Source organism: Phocoena sinus, chromosome 12, assembly GCF_008692025.1.
Source record: "Phocoena sinus isolate mPhoSin1 chromosome 12, mPhoSin1.pri, whole genome shotgun sequence".
Lineage (NCBI taxonomy): Eukaryota > Metazoa > Chordata > Mammalia > Artiodactyla > Phocoenidae > Phocoena > Phocoena sinus.
In genome coordinates this window covers 52,919,134-52,936,972 of record NC_045774.1, presented here as the reverse complement: position 1 = coordinate 52,936,972, position 17,839 = coordinate 52,919,134, and the positions used below count along the sequence as shown (strand labels likewise).

At 35.6% G+C, this 17,839-nt stretch overlaps 1 protein-coding gene across 6 annotated transcripts in view; it reads right to left on the bottom strand.

Moving 5' to 3' along the window:
* Nucleotides 1-4,353: 4,353 nt before the first annotated feature.
* Nucleotides 4,354-17,839, bottom strand: part of ATG5 (autophagy related 5) — a 118,556-nt gene continuing 105,070 nt past the window's right edge. For 3 of the 6 annotated variants that reach the window (XM_032651307.1, XM_032651304.1, XM_032651303.1), the window contains one exon: nucleotides 5,821-6,575. In XM_032651307.1, the coding sequence (XP_032507198.1) occupies nucleotides 6,439-6,575 (137 nt within the window). In that variant the 3' untranslated portion in view covers nucleotides 5,821-6,438. Of the gene's footprint in view, nucleotides 6,576-6,649; nucleotides 6,713-17,839 lie in introns of those variants that run through there. The other 3 variants (XM_032651309.1, XM_032651305.1, XM_032651306.1) reach the window with 2 other exon arrangements.

The following is a 17,839-nucleotide window of genomic DNA, read 5'->3' as shown; positions in this document are numbered from 1 at the left end:
ACTCAATAAAATTTGAACTATTAGACATCTAAGATGGTTGTCACGTAAGTGGTTGGGTAGAAGTCTGGAACTCAGGAGAAGTTAATATTGCAGAAAACATATGGTGTTAAAAGCCACAGGATGAGCTCACACGCTGGGTGTAGCTAGAGAAGAGGACCAAAGCCGGAGCCCTAGAGTACTGCAACATTTAGGAGTGAAGAAAAGAATCATCAAAGAAAACTGAGAAAGGGGCTGAGGTAGGAGGAAAACCAGGAGGGTGTGGTGTCCAGTGAAGAAAGTGTTTCAAGAATGAAGGTGTGATGAACTGTCAAATGCTTCTGAGAGGTCAAGCAAGATAACATCTAGTTCGCTCAAAGTAAATCATTCTCTCAGCTCCATTTTTCTCATAGCGGTTTATTTGTATGTTCTCATTGCAATATCCAACGATTATGTTGTAGTTACTTTTGTCTTCTCTCCTCTTACGGAGGTCCCTTAAGGTCAGAGACCATGTCTTTTCTCTCAAAATATCCACTACCCTACTTGCTCAACAAATGTTTGAATAGACGAATCATGTAGAATTCTTTAAGATTTGGGAGAATATGCAGAACACAGAATTAGCAATCAGAGTTGGTTTTTACTAAGATATCCTAAATGCTCTAAGACTAAGGCATGCTCTTCATTCTGCCTAGAATGAAAAGTGTCCACCATGCATCTGAATTAGAGTTGAACTACAGCTAATCACAACCTATCTGGCATTTCTATTTTTTTATTCGAATGTTTCATGCATGGTACAACCCCAAAGTAACTTAACTTTTACCTGATTTGCTTATATATATATATTCCTCCCCAACCCCTGCCCCAACCTGTCTAGCCCTCATCTAAAGTTGGCTCCAGTTGATACCTTCACACGTCAGCAGTATCATCAATAACTTTCTGTGTCACACTTGAATATTAGCATCACATGATAATTAATTTCAAAACCATGACAAAAGGAACTATTGAAATACAGGCACTTAGGAATGATCAAATTCTTAAGGGGGGCATGGTTGAGATGGCCTACGCAGAAAAAGGCTAGTAGTCAGGGCATGAAATGTTTCCCTAGGCCTGCACACAACAGATCAGATACAGGTAACAGGTCACTGAGTTACTGTCTCTGTAAAAGAAAGCTAAAACCCAACAGTTTTGAGTAACAAGAATATCAACGTCCAAATTATGGATTTAAGCTTTCAGCAACAGAGCTTATTTGGAAAATGTGCATTAGACAGCACAAAGATACAGTCACCACATCCCAAACAAGTACAGTGTCTCCCTAGAGATAAGAAACGCCTGCCACATGTACCAGTGCCACAGAAAATCACTCGTCTATGGAGCCAGCCTCTCTGCTTGGCCTTTCCATTTGGAGCTCTGGTAATTATTTCCCTGGAATGCCGCATTTCAGCTCCATGGCTCTTTTGCCTACCTTAATGGAGGCGCCCTGAGAGCAATTATTCACCCCTGATTCCTGCTTACTTTCACACCTAAGGACTGACCATTTGCCTAGTTTTTAAACTTGGATGGAAGTCTTGTAAAGAGACCCTGTGGTTTCCAGCCCTTTGACCACATCTTACTCTGTATGTGCCGTCCAATTATGGCACTGCTGTGCAGCCAGACCATCCACCCAGCATTACCATGACGAGTTCTAACCTATTGTATTTCTTGCACATAGCTTGGCATATATTACTCATTATACACTTGGTGAATGAATTTCAAGAATGATACTGACAAAAATGGAACATAGCTAGAGGATGGCATGAATAGACTCGAGATATTTTTTGGAGGGGTCCTAAGCTTAAGAGCTACTTTCAAATGGAGTTGACTGTCAGAAAAAGAGGGATAAGCCTTACGCGTTAAACTCTAGGTCATTAGGATATAACGATTTAATGTAGTATTCCCCAAACTAGAGTTCAATATGATGTGGTACTGGAGGAAAAATCCTATAATCAAGAAAATTTGGGAAGTGCTAGATCAAACAGGTCTCTTAACCTTAGAATTTCTCAAAGTCTTTAATGTATCAATATGCTTTGGAGTCTAAAAGGGAGATATACTACACAGACTTTTCCAACCTTTTATTCAACAAGTGTGTAGTATATAGTCCGCTGTGTTGCAGCACAGTGCTAGGTCCTGAGAATACAATCCTGGGCCAAACAGACCTGGTCTCTGCTCTTATGGAGTTTATGCTCAGTGTGAGAAACAAATACCATACAAATATTTATTATAAACCACAGTAAACATTACGAAGGAAAAGTTAATCTGTATTTTCTAAATAATACATGAAGCAGATACCTCTTCCACTGAATATAAAAGACTGAAAGACAAATATTTCTCTTAAAGCTTTTCATAAACATGGTCCTAAGAGTCTACCTCAGTTTGAAGAACACTGCTCACAGGTCTAACACATTTCCCTTGCTAAAAATGTATTACATTTTCAGAAGTAAGGTCTAAAGGCAAAAGCAAGACACAAACCACTCATTTATGAAAAGGCCAGAATTAATAAATACCTCTAGACGCTTGATGAGAATAGCTCAAACTTTAGGGGCTGCTTAAATTAGAGTGATGTTGAAACAGAAGATCTGTGCTGCGGTCTACGCTACAACTAAAATGAACGTGGACTGACGCAAGGTTCCGATCCACAGTGGTTCCTGCTGAAAGTAGCCAATTTGAGTAAGCCAGTCTTCACCAGTACTGCAAACCTGCACTCACTGCACTTTGTATATTGATTTCTAAACAACAAGGTCCTTCCTATTTTTATAGCTGGTATTTTTAACAGGAGAACATAACATTGATTTTAAAGCATCATTAAATAATCCTGTTACTTTTTTTCTTTTTTATACATAGTTGCAAAGCACCAACTATGTGCAAGACACTCTACTAAGAACCATGGTAAACAAAGAGGAAAAAGCCTGGTTGTGCTTTATTTATTCTTGTGATATGGGGGTGGGGAAGCTATAGAGGGAAAGCCAAATTCATCACTTTCAGAAGAATCAATTAGTATGTTGAAACATGTTGACATTTCTAAATCTTCAGATTAGTCTTTATCTCACTGGTGACCATTCCAACATATTGTCAATTGACAAGAATAGTTAAATATTAAAAAACTTAAATACTTAATGAACCACCTACAGGATCTAAAAGTAGAGTGCTTTTTCACTCTATGGTTCCTATATTGTGACTACTAAGATTCCACAGTAGTATTACATTTGCCAATAAGTGTGGAGAATCAAATCTGTAATTCATGTTTGAGAAAATTTGACAAATAAATCTATGTGGTAAATGAATTTTTATTACAAAGAATCATTTAATCTCAAATTACTTGAAAAGAGGCATGACTCCCTTCTCTCCAACACCCGTGTCGGTAATTTTTAATACTTTCAGACCAAGAGATGACTGTATTTATAAAAACTTAAGTGGATGACAGAACTCAAGAGACAGGTAAGTATTTTGACTGATTCCACCCCGGTGATTGACCATGAATGGAATGGACTATAAATACTGTCATACTTGATTTTTTCCTATCATACTCCAAGATCCTACACTTCTATTTCAACTGTGTTGGCACATCTAAAAGGAAACCCAACTTACCTCAGACCTAAATATCAACAGTATGATAAATAAAACATGAGACTGTCATTCTTTGGCATGACCCATGTAAACCATATTTCTGAAAATTGAAAGAAAAAAATGTTAACCTCATATAGCCTACAAAATATAAACATATCCTAGAAAGATAACCATTAAAAGTAAGTGTCACTCAATATCACACTTTGTATATTGTTTTCTTAGCAAACCACCCATTCCCACCTAGCTTCCAGTGAATGGGGGAATAAACGTAACAGGAGCAGCCCATCCTGCGTTCACGCCCAACTGACTGACTGCAATGTGTTCTGAACATCACCATGCTATAAAGACTAGTAGGTCGGTTTTAACTATGAGCAAGCTACTTTGGGTCTTTAGATACATAAAGTCCTTATCAGTTCACTCTATCCATGAACTTAGGCCATCCAGGTGAAAAACAACATTATGAAGGACAAGCAATGATTTACTTTATTTAGGCTGAATTTATTCCTTCCTAGTTAAACAATGCCAATAACTTAAGAACACATTTTCATTTTCTTAGGATGCTCACTGCCAAGGATGAGTTAAACAAGCACACTGAGGTTTGTGGTCCTCTCCAGTTTTCTTTCATGTTCTCCTTTAACCCTCCTGTCGGTTATTTCTTTGAGAAACTTTTATGACAGGTGTAAGAATATGGAAATTTTAATGATTTCCCCAATAGGTAACCTGATTTATAGTAAATTTCATTTTCAACTTCTAGAAATAAAGACAGACACACAATTAATTTAATTTTTTAATAAACCATAAAATTTAAATATTCAAATAAAAAGAAACAAAAATAGATATTTAAGCCAGCACTAATTTCTGTTTTTATTCTTTCTCTGGGTATCAGAAGCTTGACTTACCTGGGACTGGAGTAGAGAAATACAGTTATGACGCTGGTGTAATAATGAACAAGGAGGTAAAAATGGGAAATGGCTTGATAAAACTTACTTTCAAACCTGGAAGTAAAGATCAGTAGCTCACTTGAGCCCACTGCAGAGACCATGCATTGGTCTTGTCTGTGAAAACTACTATGGCTTACTGCTCTTACCACACTTATCTTCTTCACAGCTTAGCACTCCTGGCATTTTGATCCCTTTGCTCACTGAAGCTCACATCAGTCTGTCAAAACATCAAGAGGGAAAATCCCCAAACTGAATAGATGAATAAACACTTTTAACGTGAACAATCATATTCAGATCAACCTCTTTTGAAAAAATACAAGTCAGTGGGTTTTTTAATCCTTAAGTAACTGAAAGATTACTATTTTTTCTGCCTTACTAAAATGGCACTTTTCATTTTATTGACATTAGCCAAGTATTTGCTACTTGCTTCCATTTTTCTCTGATCATATTGGTACCCTATGTTTTCCTTTTGGATTGAGGCTTATACTTTCCATTCCAGAATATTTGATCTTTGACTAACTTTATCTCATTCTGTGGATAAGTCTGCTGCTGATTAGTGAAAATCATAAAAGGAAAAAGGAAGCAGTGAGCACTAGCAGGATCTCACTTCACATTCGTACAATTTTTTTTTTATGAGAAAAACATTCATCTTTATTTTGGAATCTAAAACCATTATTGTATGATACTGTCTTTTAGCATACTCAAACGGGTCAACATTCAATATGCACGGCAAGCTAGCTCACAAGAAACAAAGTGTAACGCACAAGCACGTCCAGCTGGTAGAATCCCAGCAGCGTGGTAATAAAGTGCAGCAAAAATTTCCGTATTTGAATAAGAACTCTAGTAACCTCTGAATATTTTTGGTAAAGTTAAGGAAAAGCTATTGCAGTCTGGAGATCGGTAATCTTTAAACTTCAAAGATTGGCTACCAGGGACCACCGTGAAACATTAGACCTGAGGCCAATGAAAAACACTAGCTTGAAAAGGAATGGGTTTTTCCAAAAAAAATGTAAAATTATACAGATGCTTAAGATACTATGATTTGACAGATTTACAGTGATAAAACAGCAATGATAAATGGCAACATTATTTATACTTTTAGTGTAAATAACACAGATTTAAAAATCGGCAGCAAGAAATTCTATGACAGCTCCTGAGACAAGTTATCCTATGCCCTACACCCATTCCATGCCAATGATGGCCAGACTGAAAGGTAACACACAGAGTAAAAACAGTGATCTAATGTATGTGAGTCAGAAAGTACTGGAAAAATGACAAAATTGTATGTTATTAAATGACAAAACATATTTAGAGGCTTTATTTAAAAATCTCTCACTGTTCATTATCAAAGTTACAAGATTGCATACCAATAGACAGACTGTAAACATAGGAAATTTTCATTAAGGAAAGATGGGTTTACTGTAATTTGATCTTTTACAAAAAATTACTGAAAGTTATTGATAACAGAATTTCTCTTTTACTTTCTTAAGTCTAATGCTCTTGAAAATTAAACCAATGTTTCCACTCCCTTGAGCTAAAGTTCAACCATGGTCACCTTAGGAAATACCCCTGTTTATTTGTTAATCAGAAATACAAATTGAGTGGCACATATTTCCATTTTCTTCTTAGGCCAAAGGCTTCAGCTTCATTATATTTTACAAGAAAACAGAAGACTTGCAGTGGTCCTGTAAAGTCTTTCATGTCGCAGCTGAGGTTTAATGACGGCAGCGGAGGAAAGCAGTGGTGATGCAAAGTAAGACCAGCCCAAGTGCCCTTATCTGACATGGAATCTTTTTCCTGTTTGGCTTGTAGCAGTGTTTCTGGTCAGGCTGCCTCCACCAAACCTGATTGAAGCAGAAAGGTGACATGCTCTGGTAAATCCTGTTTAACGGTGATTCCGTTTAAGCAAATGGTTGATCCTTCAATCTGTTGGTTGCGGGATGATACTAATATGAAGAAAATTATCTGGGTAGCTCAGATGTTCACTCAGCCACTGCAAAGGTGTTTCCAACATTGGTTCAATTCCATGAATCATCACTTGATTCTTTTTTCCCCCATCTATTCCAAGAAAGAAATCCAACAATAATCGATAAGAGTCAAAACAGTTGAAGAAAAAATAATCTGTTGCCTTTGAGAATCCTCAGTGAATTAAATGGATTTTACTGCTTTAACAGGTTAAAAACCTGGTCTGTTTCCTGAGCAGGAAATGTGGACATGGAGAAAGTTCAAATGTTGCAATATGTATCACCCAAAACAGAAACCTGAGAGTTACAATGAATTCTGATAAAAATTCTGTTGCTATATGTGAAAGTATTCATTCTTTCTTAATTACTGTGCTTACCTAAGATTGACGTTAATGAAACCACAGTGGAGAAAACAGCCCATTGTACCCACTGACCAAAATTTATTTTAGTTACACATTAAAAACTGTACTATACAGTTATTAAAAATGACAGGTGGGTGAAGTAGGTCAATACATATTTAAAACATACAAAACAGAAAGGTGTCTAGAAGTCATCAAGAATAAGAGCAGTGTTTAGGAAGATGTTTAATAAAACAGATGGGAGCTGTAAGTTAATTTTCAATAAAGCTGTTCATATATGTATGAGAAAATTTTAGGGACTATTAGAAGAAGAGTTAAAGTTTTAATGAGAAGGAACTGGGAGTCTGACTCAGGGATTTCTGTTTCAGAGTACTGAAACTTGATTGATTTTTGTTAACACCCATTCGCTAATTAAAACGTTGCTGAAATTCACGCTCTTCTCTGAAGTTCAAATTTTATTACAAATTAAATTTAAGATTAGTTTTGTGTCTTTTATGATTTTTGTATGATATACTGACGATCTTTAAAGAAAACGGAAGCATGCTTGGTTGCTACAGAAAAAAAAAAGAAAGTAAAACCAAACTCTTTTTCTAAAAACAGAAAACAAAATAAAACAAAACAAAGAACCTTCAAGAAACTTTGTATCACTCCTTTAGCACAATTCTTGGTTTGTCTCTTTTAGTCTCTTCAATCTACAACGTCTAAATCTCTCAGCTTCCTGGACACAGAAGACAGCAAGGAAACAGGGAATTCATGGAACTGTATGAGAAGGAAATACCCTATTTTTCCTTTCTGCTCTGTTCAAAATGACTTTTGCATCCCTAGTGCTCAAATGTCTAGGCAAAATGGGCTGATGATGTATGGTGATAATGGCTTGGCTGGCACCTGAAACAAGAGACCCTTTTAAAGAAATATTTAAACTCCCTATTAGAGGCAGCACAGTCCTGGGCAGTGACAGTCAACAGATTGACAATGAGAGGACACAAAAACACTAGAGAATTGCTAAAAGAATGCCAAAAATAAAGACCTAACGAACATATTATCAACCCCAAAGATAACCAAATAAATGTCTCCAAAAAACCCTGAAACACTGTGTCATAGCTTAAAACAAATTTGGAAAAAGATATCACCTTATAATACTACTAACTTAAAAAAATTCTCTCATTGTTTTGATTTGTCCACCAATCTTTGTTGCATCTATACATACTTTTTACACAGTTGTGATCACAGTATTAATACAATGATTGGTTTCCATAATGATGTGAATCATTTATAACTAAAAGATTAAGCTATATACAGAATACTATAGAAAGCACAGTATTAGTACTTTGAGAAGATTTTTAAATGTTGATATTCAAATGGATAAGCCCTCAGCTATCTGGAATGATTCATACTTTGTAAGTTCTAGACTGCCAAGGTTTCACTGTATTAAATCTTTCTTAGAATATTTAAAAACATTTCCGCTGTAGTTCTCTTTATATTCTTGTATATTTCTTTGAAATACCTTAATAGTCTCAGAATCTTCCTCCTACTTAGCACTGAGTCAAAAAAAAAATTAAAGAGCAGTGGTGTAAGAGTCAAAGTTCCTTATCTGTAAAGTTCTTCCTTAAGCAGTGTCACCTTTGGATACTACGAAATAGAGCTGAATATCCAAAATACTCTGCCTGAAGCAGCATGTAAATGTGGCACACTGACGCATGGTGTGTCTGAAAGGCAAAAGGCTATAACCCTGTTACACAAGAGGACAGTTTAAGAACTGTACAGCAGAAGCTGGAGAACATAAGCACAATTCAAACACTTTGTAAAACAAACCCAATAAATCACGTTATCAGAAACCTGAATAGGCAGCCCTGATTCTCTGGTTTAACCTGGGGCCACTTTTAATCTGGAATATAAACGTGTCGCTAAGCACAGACAACTAAGCAAGTGATGTCATATCCCTCAACACAACAGTTTAAGATTTTAAATATATAATTTGGTCACTGCTTACATCTGTCCAAATATTTCACCTGTGTATATTTATCTTTTTGGTTTTCTGACTTTCTCTGATGACGTAACTCTCATCAGAAGGATTCTTACAATGGGACAGCAGTTTCCTTGAAACTCTTAAATAATACTTCTCTCTTATTTATCACTGTATCCTCAGTGCCTAGCGTGGTACCTGACAATAACTGTTTTCAGAGCTTGGATCATTTTGCTGCTGGTAAAACACACTATCAAAATTAATGTTTTGAAAATAGTTTCTAATGACTACCACTACTGTGTAGAAGAGCTCTACTGATAAAGACTGTTTTGGTTATTGAAACAACAAAAAGTCAAAATGTTTCCAAATAAGCCAAGAAGTATATATGCCATCACCAAAACTGATGCTACCACAAATAACAACAAAGCATGACTGGACATTTTGGCAATATCAAAGCTAACAAGACTATATAGTAAAAATTTAGCAGATTTTTTTCCCCTAACAGAAAGGAAACACTTGATGATACTGCTACTAAAGTAAATCGTGTTTTTGGTAAATATATCTTTGTGTTTCAAAATGGGAATCTAGAATTTAATACTTGGGAATAAGAAATATGTCACTACAAAGTAAATGACTCAGGAGAAATATGTTACTCCACATCCCACCCACTCAGATTTTTAAAAACGTTAGTCTGATGCTTTAAAGTAGGCAAACGTTTGAGACAGTTATCGAGTGAACTCATTCTATATGAAATTTTCACATACAGGGCACTTTTGGGGGTAACTTTTGATTTGGATATAATTTCAAACTTAGAGAAAAGTTGTAAGAATAGCACAAGGAATTCCTCTTCACCCAGAGTCATCAACTGTTTACATTTTTACCCCATTTGCTTTATCATTCTGTGTATATATATAACTACTTTCTGAATCATTTGAGAGTAAATTAGAAACAGAGTCCTTTACCTTTAAATATTTCAGTATATACTTTCTAATAAAAATATTCTTTTATATAACCATAGTACAGTTATCAAAATAAAAAACATTAACATTGATATTATACTATTATGTAATCATTTCAAATGTTATTAACTATCCTAATTATTTTTTTCTCCAGTCTAAGATTCAGTCCAGGAACCAAACACTGCATTTAATTTTCAGGTCTCTATACTCTCCTTTAACTTGGACAGTTTTTAGCCTTTCCTTGTCTTTCTTAACCTCGACAATTTTGAAGAATACATGTCATTATTTTGTAGAATGTCCACATAGCAATTTAAAAAAACAACTCTTTTAATTCATCTTGTAAATATAAGGACAATCATTCATAAATACTTTGAGTTTGTGAATTAAGGAAAAGGACAGAAAAAAATATCAGAGACAAGCATTTTCTTTGAGTAGCAATTAAATTCACTTTAAGAGTTAGATGTTAAATCTAAAGAGATCATAAATCAATACAGAGGATATCATAATAAAATTTCATTTCTTATATTCATCTTACTTATAAGCCTCAGTATTATGAAAGATAAAAATGTAAACACATCATATAATGTTTTATTATCACCAATACCCTAATAAAAACAAACAATTCTAGCATCTACTTTAAAGTGAGCATTTTAGAGCTGTGTGACATTTTAAGAAAAATATATTTAGACAGATTTTGGCTGTATGATTAAAAGAGTAAGAATTACATATAGAAACAAAAAGAAAAGAAAGAAAATTCATATTAGTCAACAAGTCATTAATGAAAATTATGAACTTTAAAAAAAGACACAAATTGGGAGGGAGGCAACTTGAATTCCAATTCTGACAATGAAGGACTCTAGGCAGAACTCATCTCTTTCCTTATATATAAAGTGAAGATGTCTGTCTAGATCTATGGTTTGCAAATCTGGCTGACCATCAGAATCATTTGGAAGATTTTAAAAAATATATAACCTCTCCAGACCTGAATCAATCTCTGGGGTAAAGTCTTTTTTAAAATGTTCCCTTAAATAAATCGTATAATAATATGGGTATAGAATTTTTCTTCAAACAAAATCTTATGCAGAACCACAATATATAACACAGGTGAAGGTGGGGCAGCTTTGGTTGATGTGGGATTGAAGCCCGTCTCCCAAGTCCTGCTGCTTGCTGACTTACGATCCATGGCAGTTTGTGATTCAACACCATGGGTCAGTTTGTAAAGCACTGGTCTAAAACAGAGGATTGGTAACAAGTCTTCCAGTTCTAGTACATGAGTCTTTTATGCAAAGACAGCGAACTATTTGAGTTTAAACCAGCATAATACACTAGCTTTTAATTCTTAGGCAAATCACTTAACCTTTTGAGTCCCAGTTTCCTCCTCCTACAGTGTAGGTAAAGAATTCTAACCTTCAGGGTTTCAGAGAGGATCAAATGGGATATCCAAATAAAGCACTCAGCACAGAGCCCAGCACAGGGCTTGGACATAGTAGGCATTCAATAAAGTGAGTGATATACCAAAACGTATATAAAAACTGTGGATTTAATTAAGTGACTGGCATGCAAAGGGTGTGAGAATTTGGCCTCATGTTAACATACACTGCATTACTCAGACCCATTATTATGCAGTGTGGCACAAGGATTTTATGAATGTGTTAAGAAGAACAAAAGAGAGAGATGAGAACAAAAAAACCCAAAGGCTATCATTATGCAAACAACAAAATGAATGACATTTTTAAAAAGTCATTAAGCACTGTAAACCCTCTGGATAAATCTAGTACTGCTCTAAATATGTATATTCAACAGAGCACATCCTGGATAAGTCAAATGAGCCCTATTGTACTATGGTGATGTTACTTAATAGACTTTAGGTATGGTTCTTATTTTATTTTAAAGATGAAAAACTCAAGTAGGGGGGAAAAAAACTTCAAAAATCTTTGTTATACATTTTAAAGTATATCATTATTTGAGAACTTAAGAGTATGTGATGAATCTGCTTTTTAGAGATTTCTATTAGCAATGGCTCACAGCCTTCCCCATCCCAATCTGCATTTTAGCCATTATTTTTAAGCCAATTATTAACAAGGAATATGACCTAAATGTCTTTAAAAACAGGTTACTTGAGATTCTAGAGAGATGCATGAGTTTCACTCTTACTATTAATACGTGTAACTAAATATGTGAAACTTCTTTGAATTTAAAGGAAGCTAGAGAAATGGATGATATATCTTTAAGGGAAAGTGCTTTTAATCAGAACATTTCAGATTAGTAACTTGTTTTTTTAGTTCACACTTGTGGATATGGAATAATAGAAATCTAAGGCCAAAGGTTGTAACCACTGTGTTTAGATTTGTGGCTTCACATTTATATTTTACATAGTTCAGCAGAAAATGCCTTGATTTGCTATCTTGGAATGTGTGATGCTGAAGGTAAAACTTCTGAAAACTATTTGATACTTCTGAAAAACAGAGATAAACATTTTTACTGTCACTATTCTGAACAATGTTGCCCTGACAAATTCTTTAACTTCTGATATGTTCATTAGTAAAACGCCAACTAATTGAGTCCATCGACATGAAAAACCACAGGCTGAAATCTGAAGTGCATACATCATGCTGAAGGATTTTGACTCAGCTTCAGCGATAATAGTCAGTGAGGTCAGGTCAAAGAGGGTTAAACCAAGCCAGGATATAGCCAAAGGAATACATCAAACGCTGATTTTAAAAGGGCAATTAATCTTAGACAGAAATGCTTCCTAGGGAATGAGATCTCAATCTTAAGAGCATACTACATGATGTAGCAGTAAAAATGAACATATACAAGCTTACAGAGCTTTTATCCTATGATCACAAACAGAAGGAGAGTGCTGTTTATCAGAGAAATACAAACCTATTTAAAAATACCTACATTAACTTCTTCCGGATCTATGCTCATTTAGTAGTATAGGTTTTAATGAACATAGAATATCACAGTTACTATACACCGAATATTTTTTCCCATGCGTAAATTTTATCTTTATATATATTTTTATTATTTCTGTCCAAAATATTACCAAAGCCTTGACTCTTAACATTTTGTATAAGATTTTTCAAAACATGTCTATGTTAATTCTTTCACTGACTTGCTTATAATCTTTATATTTCTTAATGAGGAGGTAATAAACCAAAATTTAAACTTAACCCCCCAAATTAGCTATAATTATAAAAAGAACATTGTATTAAGTGACTGTGAGACCATTTACATAAACTGATTAAATGCCTCCTGATAAGATAAAAGTGTGGTACAAGTTAGAAATTAAAACTTCTTCACTTCAAGAAACCTCCCGCCCCCAAAAATAAAACTTTGAAAATATAGGTTCAAATGTTTTTGAACTAATTTTATAAAATGATCCAGTAATTCTAGTTGGGTGTAATAGGGCCCGTTAATATTTGTCAATTATGAGTTACAGAATAGTTCAAAACTAATTGTTTTATTTAAAATACAGGCAGTAATTACACTGTTTATATATGGTCAGATTAAGGTCTCACAGGACTTGTTTCAACGAAGAGATGACTTGCTTTTAACTGCCTGCATGTGTTATTATTTTGTTAAGGGAATTGTTTTCTAGTGCTAAAGATGAAATATTAATTGTGTAAGATCTGTTCCCACTTTTCAAAGAGTCAAGTTAATTCATTTAACTTCTTGGGATCTAGATAAAGGAAATCAGAGGCATCTCCTGACAGGCCCAGTAATCCCATCTTCACTAACGGAGAATAATGAAAATAATCAGTTTATTATTCCTTTCATTTTAGAAAAGACATATGTCAATGGGTTAAGTCATTAACAGATTCTGTACCACCAAAATTAGTCCATGTTACCCATGTGTTGGGACAAAGCACAGAGATGGAGGAAGAATCAAACAAACAAGGCGAAGAGTTCGATTCAGTTTAGATTTGATGACATAATGATACATTTAAGAAAATATATTATAATTACCAAGTTTAAAATAAGCCTCATAAGTTACTTCTGTCCAGACTTGAATATAGTAGATCTTTGTTGATGAGGGCTACATTTGAAGAACTTCTTGTATTACCACTGTGAATGACACTGTATCATTTCTTTTACACCCAGAGAGAGAAAACAATGAATAATAGAGAGTGTTAGGATAAGACTGTAGTCCAATGACCCAGTCCCACATGGCAGGCTCACAGTACCTCAGTGGAGTTACAAATGGGCCTTCCAGGGTTATTTGTGAATAGCTGAAACTTCAAATAAATATGTGATTTGTTGCTTATAGTCTTCAATGAAAAGCTTTCACTAGCAGCAACACTTCCGGACCTCTTGCCTTAAGATTTTTCCTTTTTAACATATTTTAACGAGTATATGCTAGTCCAGCTGGCTGCAGGGACTATGGAGATAAGCTTACTTATGTCTTACCAGAGCATTCCTAATCACATCCAGAAGGTAACTTCTGAAAAAAGTTAAAAACTCAGTAGCATGGAACTCTTGCCATAACCTGAGGTATAAGCGGTTCCAACATCAGTTTACATTTAGAGCTCATCCTACATCTCTATCTTCGGTGCAGAGGCTGAATATCAACACGTACTTATCTCTGCAGAGTAGGATTATCAACAAATGACAACAGGAAAAAATAAAACTGGTTCTTGCTAACTCCACTTGGTAAATTTCTTATGAGTACGGTTATTTGTGAAAAAATACTAACAAAACCAAAAAATGTTAATTGTAAAACTGTGAAAAATATTAGATTATGAAATCTCACTTAAACAAATCTTTTGTTCATTTAAACCCTCCAACCATCCTATCAGGTGCGTAGCAGGTAACACCCTTATTTTATTGAGTAAGAACCATCAAAAAAAAAGCAACTACTAAATGATCTTCTAAATCAATCAATCATACCTTTGCATGAAGGTACAAAAGGATACTAGAATGAAAACAAATTTTAAATGAGTGAAAAAAGAATTACTGAAACTGTAAAATGATTATTATTCTTACTCCTAAACCCTCATTCTGATGAAGTTTGGGGTTTGAAGGCTTCATGTTTCTGTGGCATGAACTGGCAAATTGAAATGCCACCTCTTTGGGGGTCAGTGTCACCATGCTGACAAAAGTGCCAATTTGAAGTTCAAACTTCAAATTGAAGGATCCGCCTTGGAAGAATAATGTGAGATTTACATGTTTCTTCTTTTTTTTTTTTTTTTTGCGGTATAGATGTTTCTTTTCTCTAATTGCTTTATGTCTGAAAAAAGCTGTTACAACAAACAGCTGATTCACTTTATAAAACAATCTAATCATATGCTATGGGGCTAAGGAGAAAAAAATGTGAATGCACCATCTTTCCTTACTTTTTATAGAAACTATTCTGTGGTTTCTCATAAAGCATGTCAAAAATAAAGCAGTATAATTTTCAAGTTAGACTACCTAAATGGGATATTATGACTCCCTAGCCTCAGCTGTTAAAATTATATTCTAATGTACTGACAAATAAAAGATTTGTACTAATAAAAGATTAGTACAAATAAGATTTGTACTAAAAAAGATTAGCACAAATAAAAGATCTGTACAAAAACATTAGCACAAATAAAAGATGTGTACAATAAAAGACTTGTACAAATAAAAAGATTTGTACTAAGCAAATAAAAGATCAATTTTAGTCACTTAGTTCCTCAATACTTTCCCCCCACATCTGACCTCATTGAAAATCTTGTCCACATTTATGGGAGAAAAGTAGAAAAATAAAGCTAGTCTTTCAGGAAATAGAGTAGGGACATTTTAGGTCAGCATTTCAGACTAGACATTACCCCTGAGCAACCAGCCCCTGGCTAACTAGTGAAGGATTCTACTACAGTGGGACACTGTGACCTGGTCCCTCCTTTGCAACTAATTTCTGCTCATCTTTTAAGACTTAGCTCAGTCTTTACTGCCTACTCTGGAATGGATAAGACAATAAATCTTCCTACTATCTTTTGCATATCTCCATTCCTACACATATCACATCTGTGCATCTTTCTGTCCACTCCAACTGGACTAAAGTTTCTTAAAAGCAGGGACACCTTAGTAACCCCAGTGTCAGAAGACAGTATGATGTGAAGAAACTGACGAATAATGAAAGCTACAACATCAAATGGAACCCAAAAGTTAAATGGTAGTTGGGAAGGGGCTCAAAGAGTAAATAAAATCCCAGGAAGCAGGGCAGAAATGGAAAAAGGCAAGCAGCAAGAAGACTGTACTTGCTGGTAAGAGAGATGCAGGCAACCCTGACTAATTTGCCACTGAATGTAAGCCTTTCCCTATACACACACTCCATCTGTACAATACCAAATATAAATTCAGGATTATAAGAGCCCAACTGTTACAGAGGACTGATCAACCGGAACTTTGAAATAAACTTATAAGAGTGAGAATGGGGCTTCCCTGGTGGTGCAGTGGTTGGGAGTCCACCTGCCGATGCAGGGGATGCGGGTTCGTGCCCCGGTCCGGGAAGATCCCACGTGCCGCGGAGCAGCTGGGCCCGTGAGCCGTGGCCGCTGGCCCTGCACGTCCGGAGCCTGTGCTCCACAACGGGAGAGGCCGCAGCGGTGAGAGGCCCGCGTACCGCCAAAAAAAAAAAAAAAAGTGAGAATGGACATTATTATTTTTATAACCCTAACTTACTAGGTTTTTATACATTACATTAGAAAACTAAGCAATGAAACATGATTGGGCAAAGCTTATAAGATTTTTGTATTCTCCAAAGTAAAAGAATAAAAGCTATGATTTTTAGTTTTTAAAAATTTTTGTATGTTGTTTCTAATGGGCAAAGAAAGAAATTTCACTTCAAGCCTGCTACAGAAGCTTAGCTCTCTGAGTCATTTTAACTACTGCTGACACCACAGAAAAAATTTACCTGAGTTCACCTTTGGTTACTTCCTGTTACCTTGGCTAACTTATCTAGTCACTTACAAAACAAAAAAAGAAACACATAAAGCAGCTCATCATTAGTTATAAGAATAATGACCTAAAGCACGTCTTCATGCATATTAGTACATTCTACCTTCATATGATGAAATAAGGCAGAATTCCGTCATGCATGAATCACTTGTTGTAAGGAATAGTAGACAATGGTGCAACATAACTTTTATGAAGCACTTTCTCCTGTAATCATGTGATGACAGCTAGTTCTTATCCATACACACCCAATCTTAAAGTCTTTCACTTTCAACTTAAGTTGGGTGCAGGTGTTTCAAAATGCTTCACTACGGACAATATCACAGGTGTACTGAACGAGACAGTAATGTTTTTTACTGAAAGAGTGACTTGATGTTTTGAATACTCCCCATAGATCCTGAAATGACTGACAGTTATTTTCCAATGAGGTGACAAAAAGAAGAGGCAAATAGAAGTTTTTCCAAAGATAAGATACTGGTATTAGAAATGTGGCCTCCTCCTGGTATGAAATGTACCATCAAGAGTACCTCAAAAGTATACGTACTATTTACATCATTTCAATGAAGTATGTGTATGGTATGTGTATGTTCCCTGATGGATACAAGCATGTGACAGTTTGGGTGGGAAGAAGTCTGTCACAAAAAGATATCTGCCTAAGAGGCAGGTTAGTGGATTAATGCTGTGAGTGGCTACCTCACTGCCCTCCCTTTAAAAAGGACCCAAAAAACAAGGGGAGTCACCTTGTGTATTATTTAGGAATGGATGGGCAGGTAGTGCAGGTTAAAAATTTAGGAGAGGGCTTCCCTGGTGGTGCAGTAGTTAAGAATCCGCCTGACAACACAGGGGATACGGGTTTGAGCCCTGGTCCGGGAAGATCCCACATGCCACGGAGCAACTAAGCCCGTGCGCCACAACTACTCAGCCTGCGCTCTAGAGCCCACGAGCCACAACTACTGAGCCTGTGAGCCACAACTACTGAAGCCCATGCGCCTAGAGCCCATGCTCCACAATAAGCCACCGCAATGAGAAGCCCGTGCACCACGACGAAGAGTAGCCCTCACTCGCCACAACCAGAGAAAACCCGCATGCAGCAGCAAAGACCTAACATAGCCAAAAATAAATAAATATTTTAAAAATGTTCTAAAAAAATTTAGGA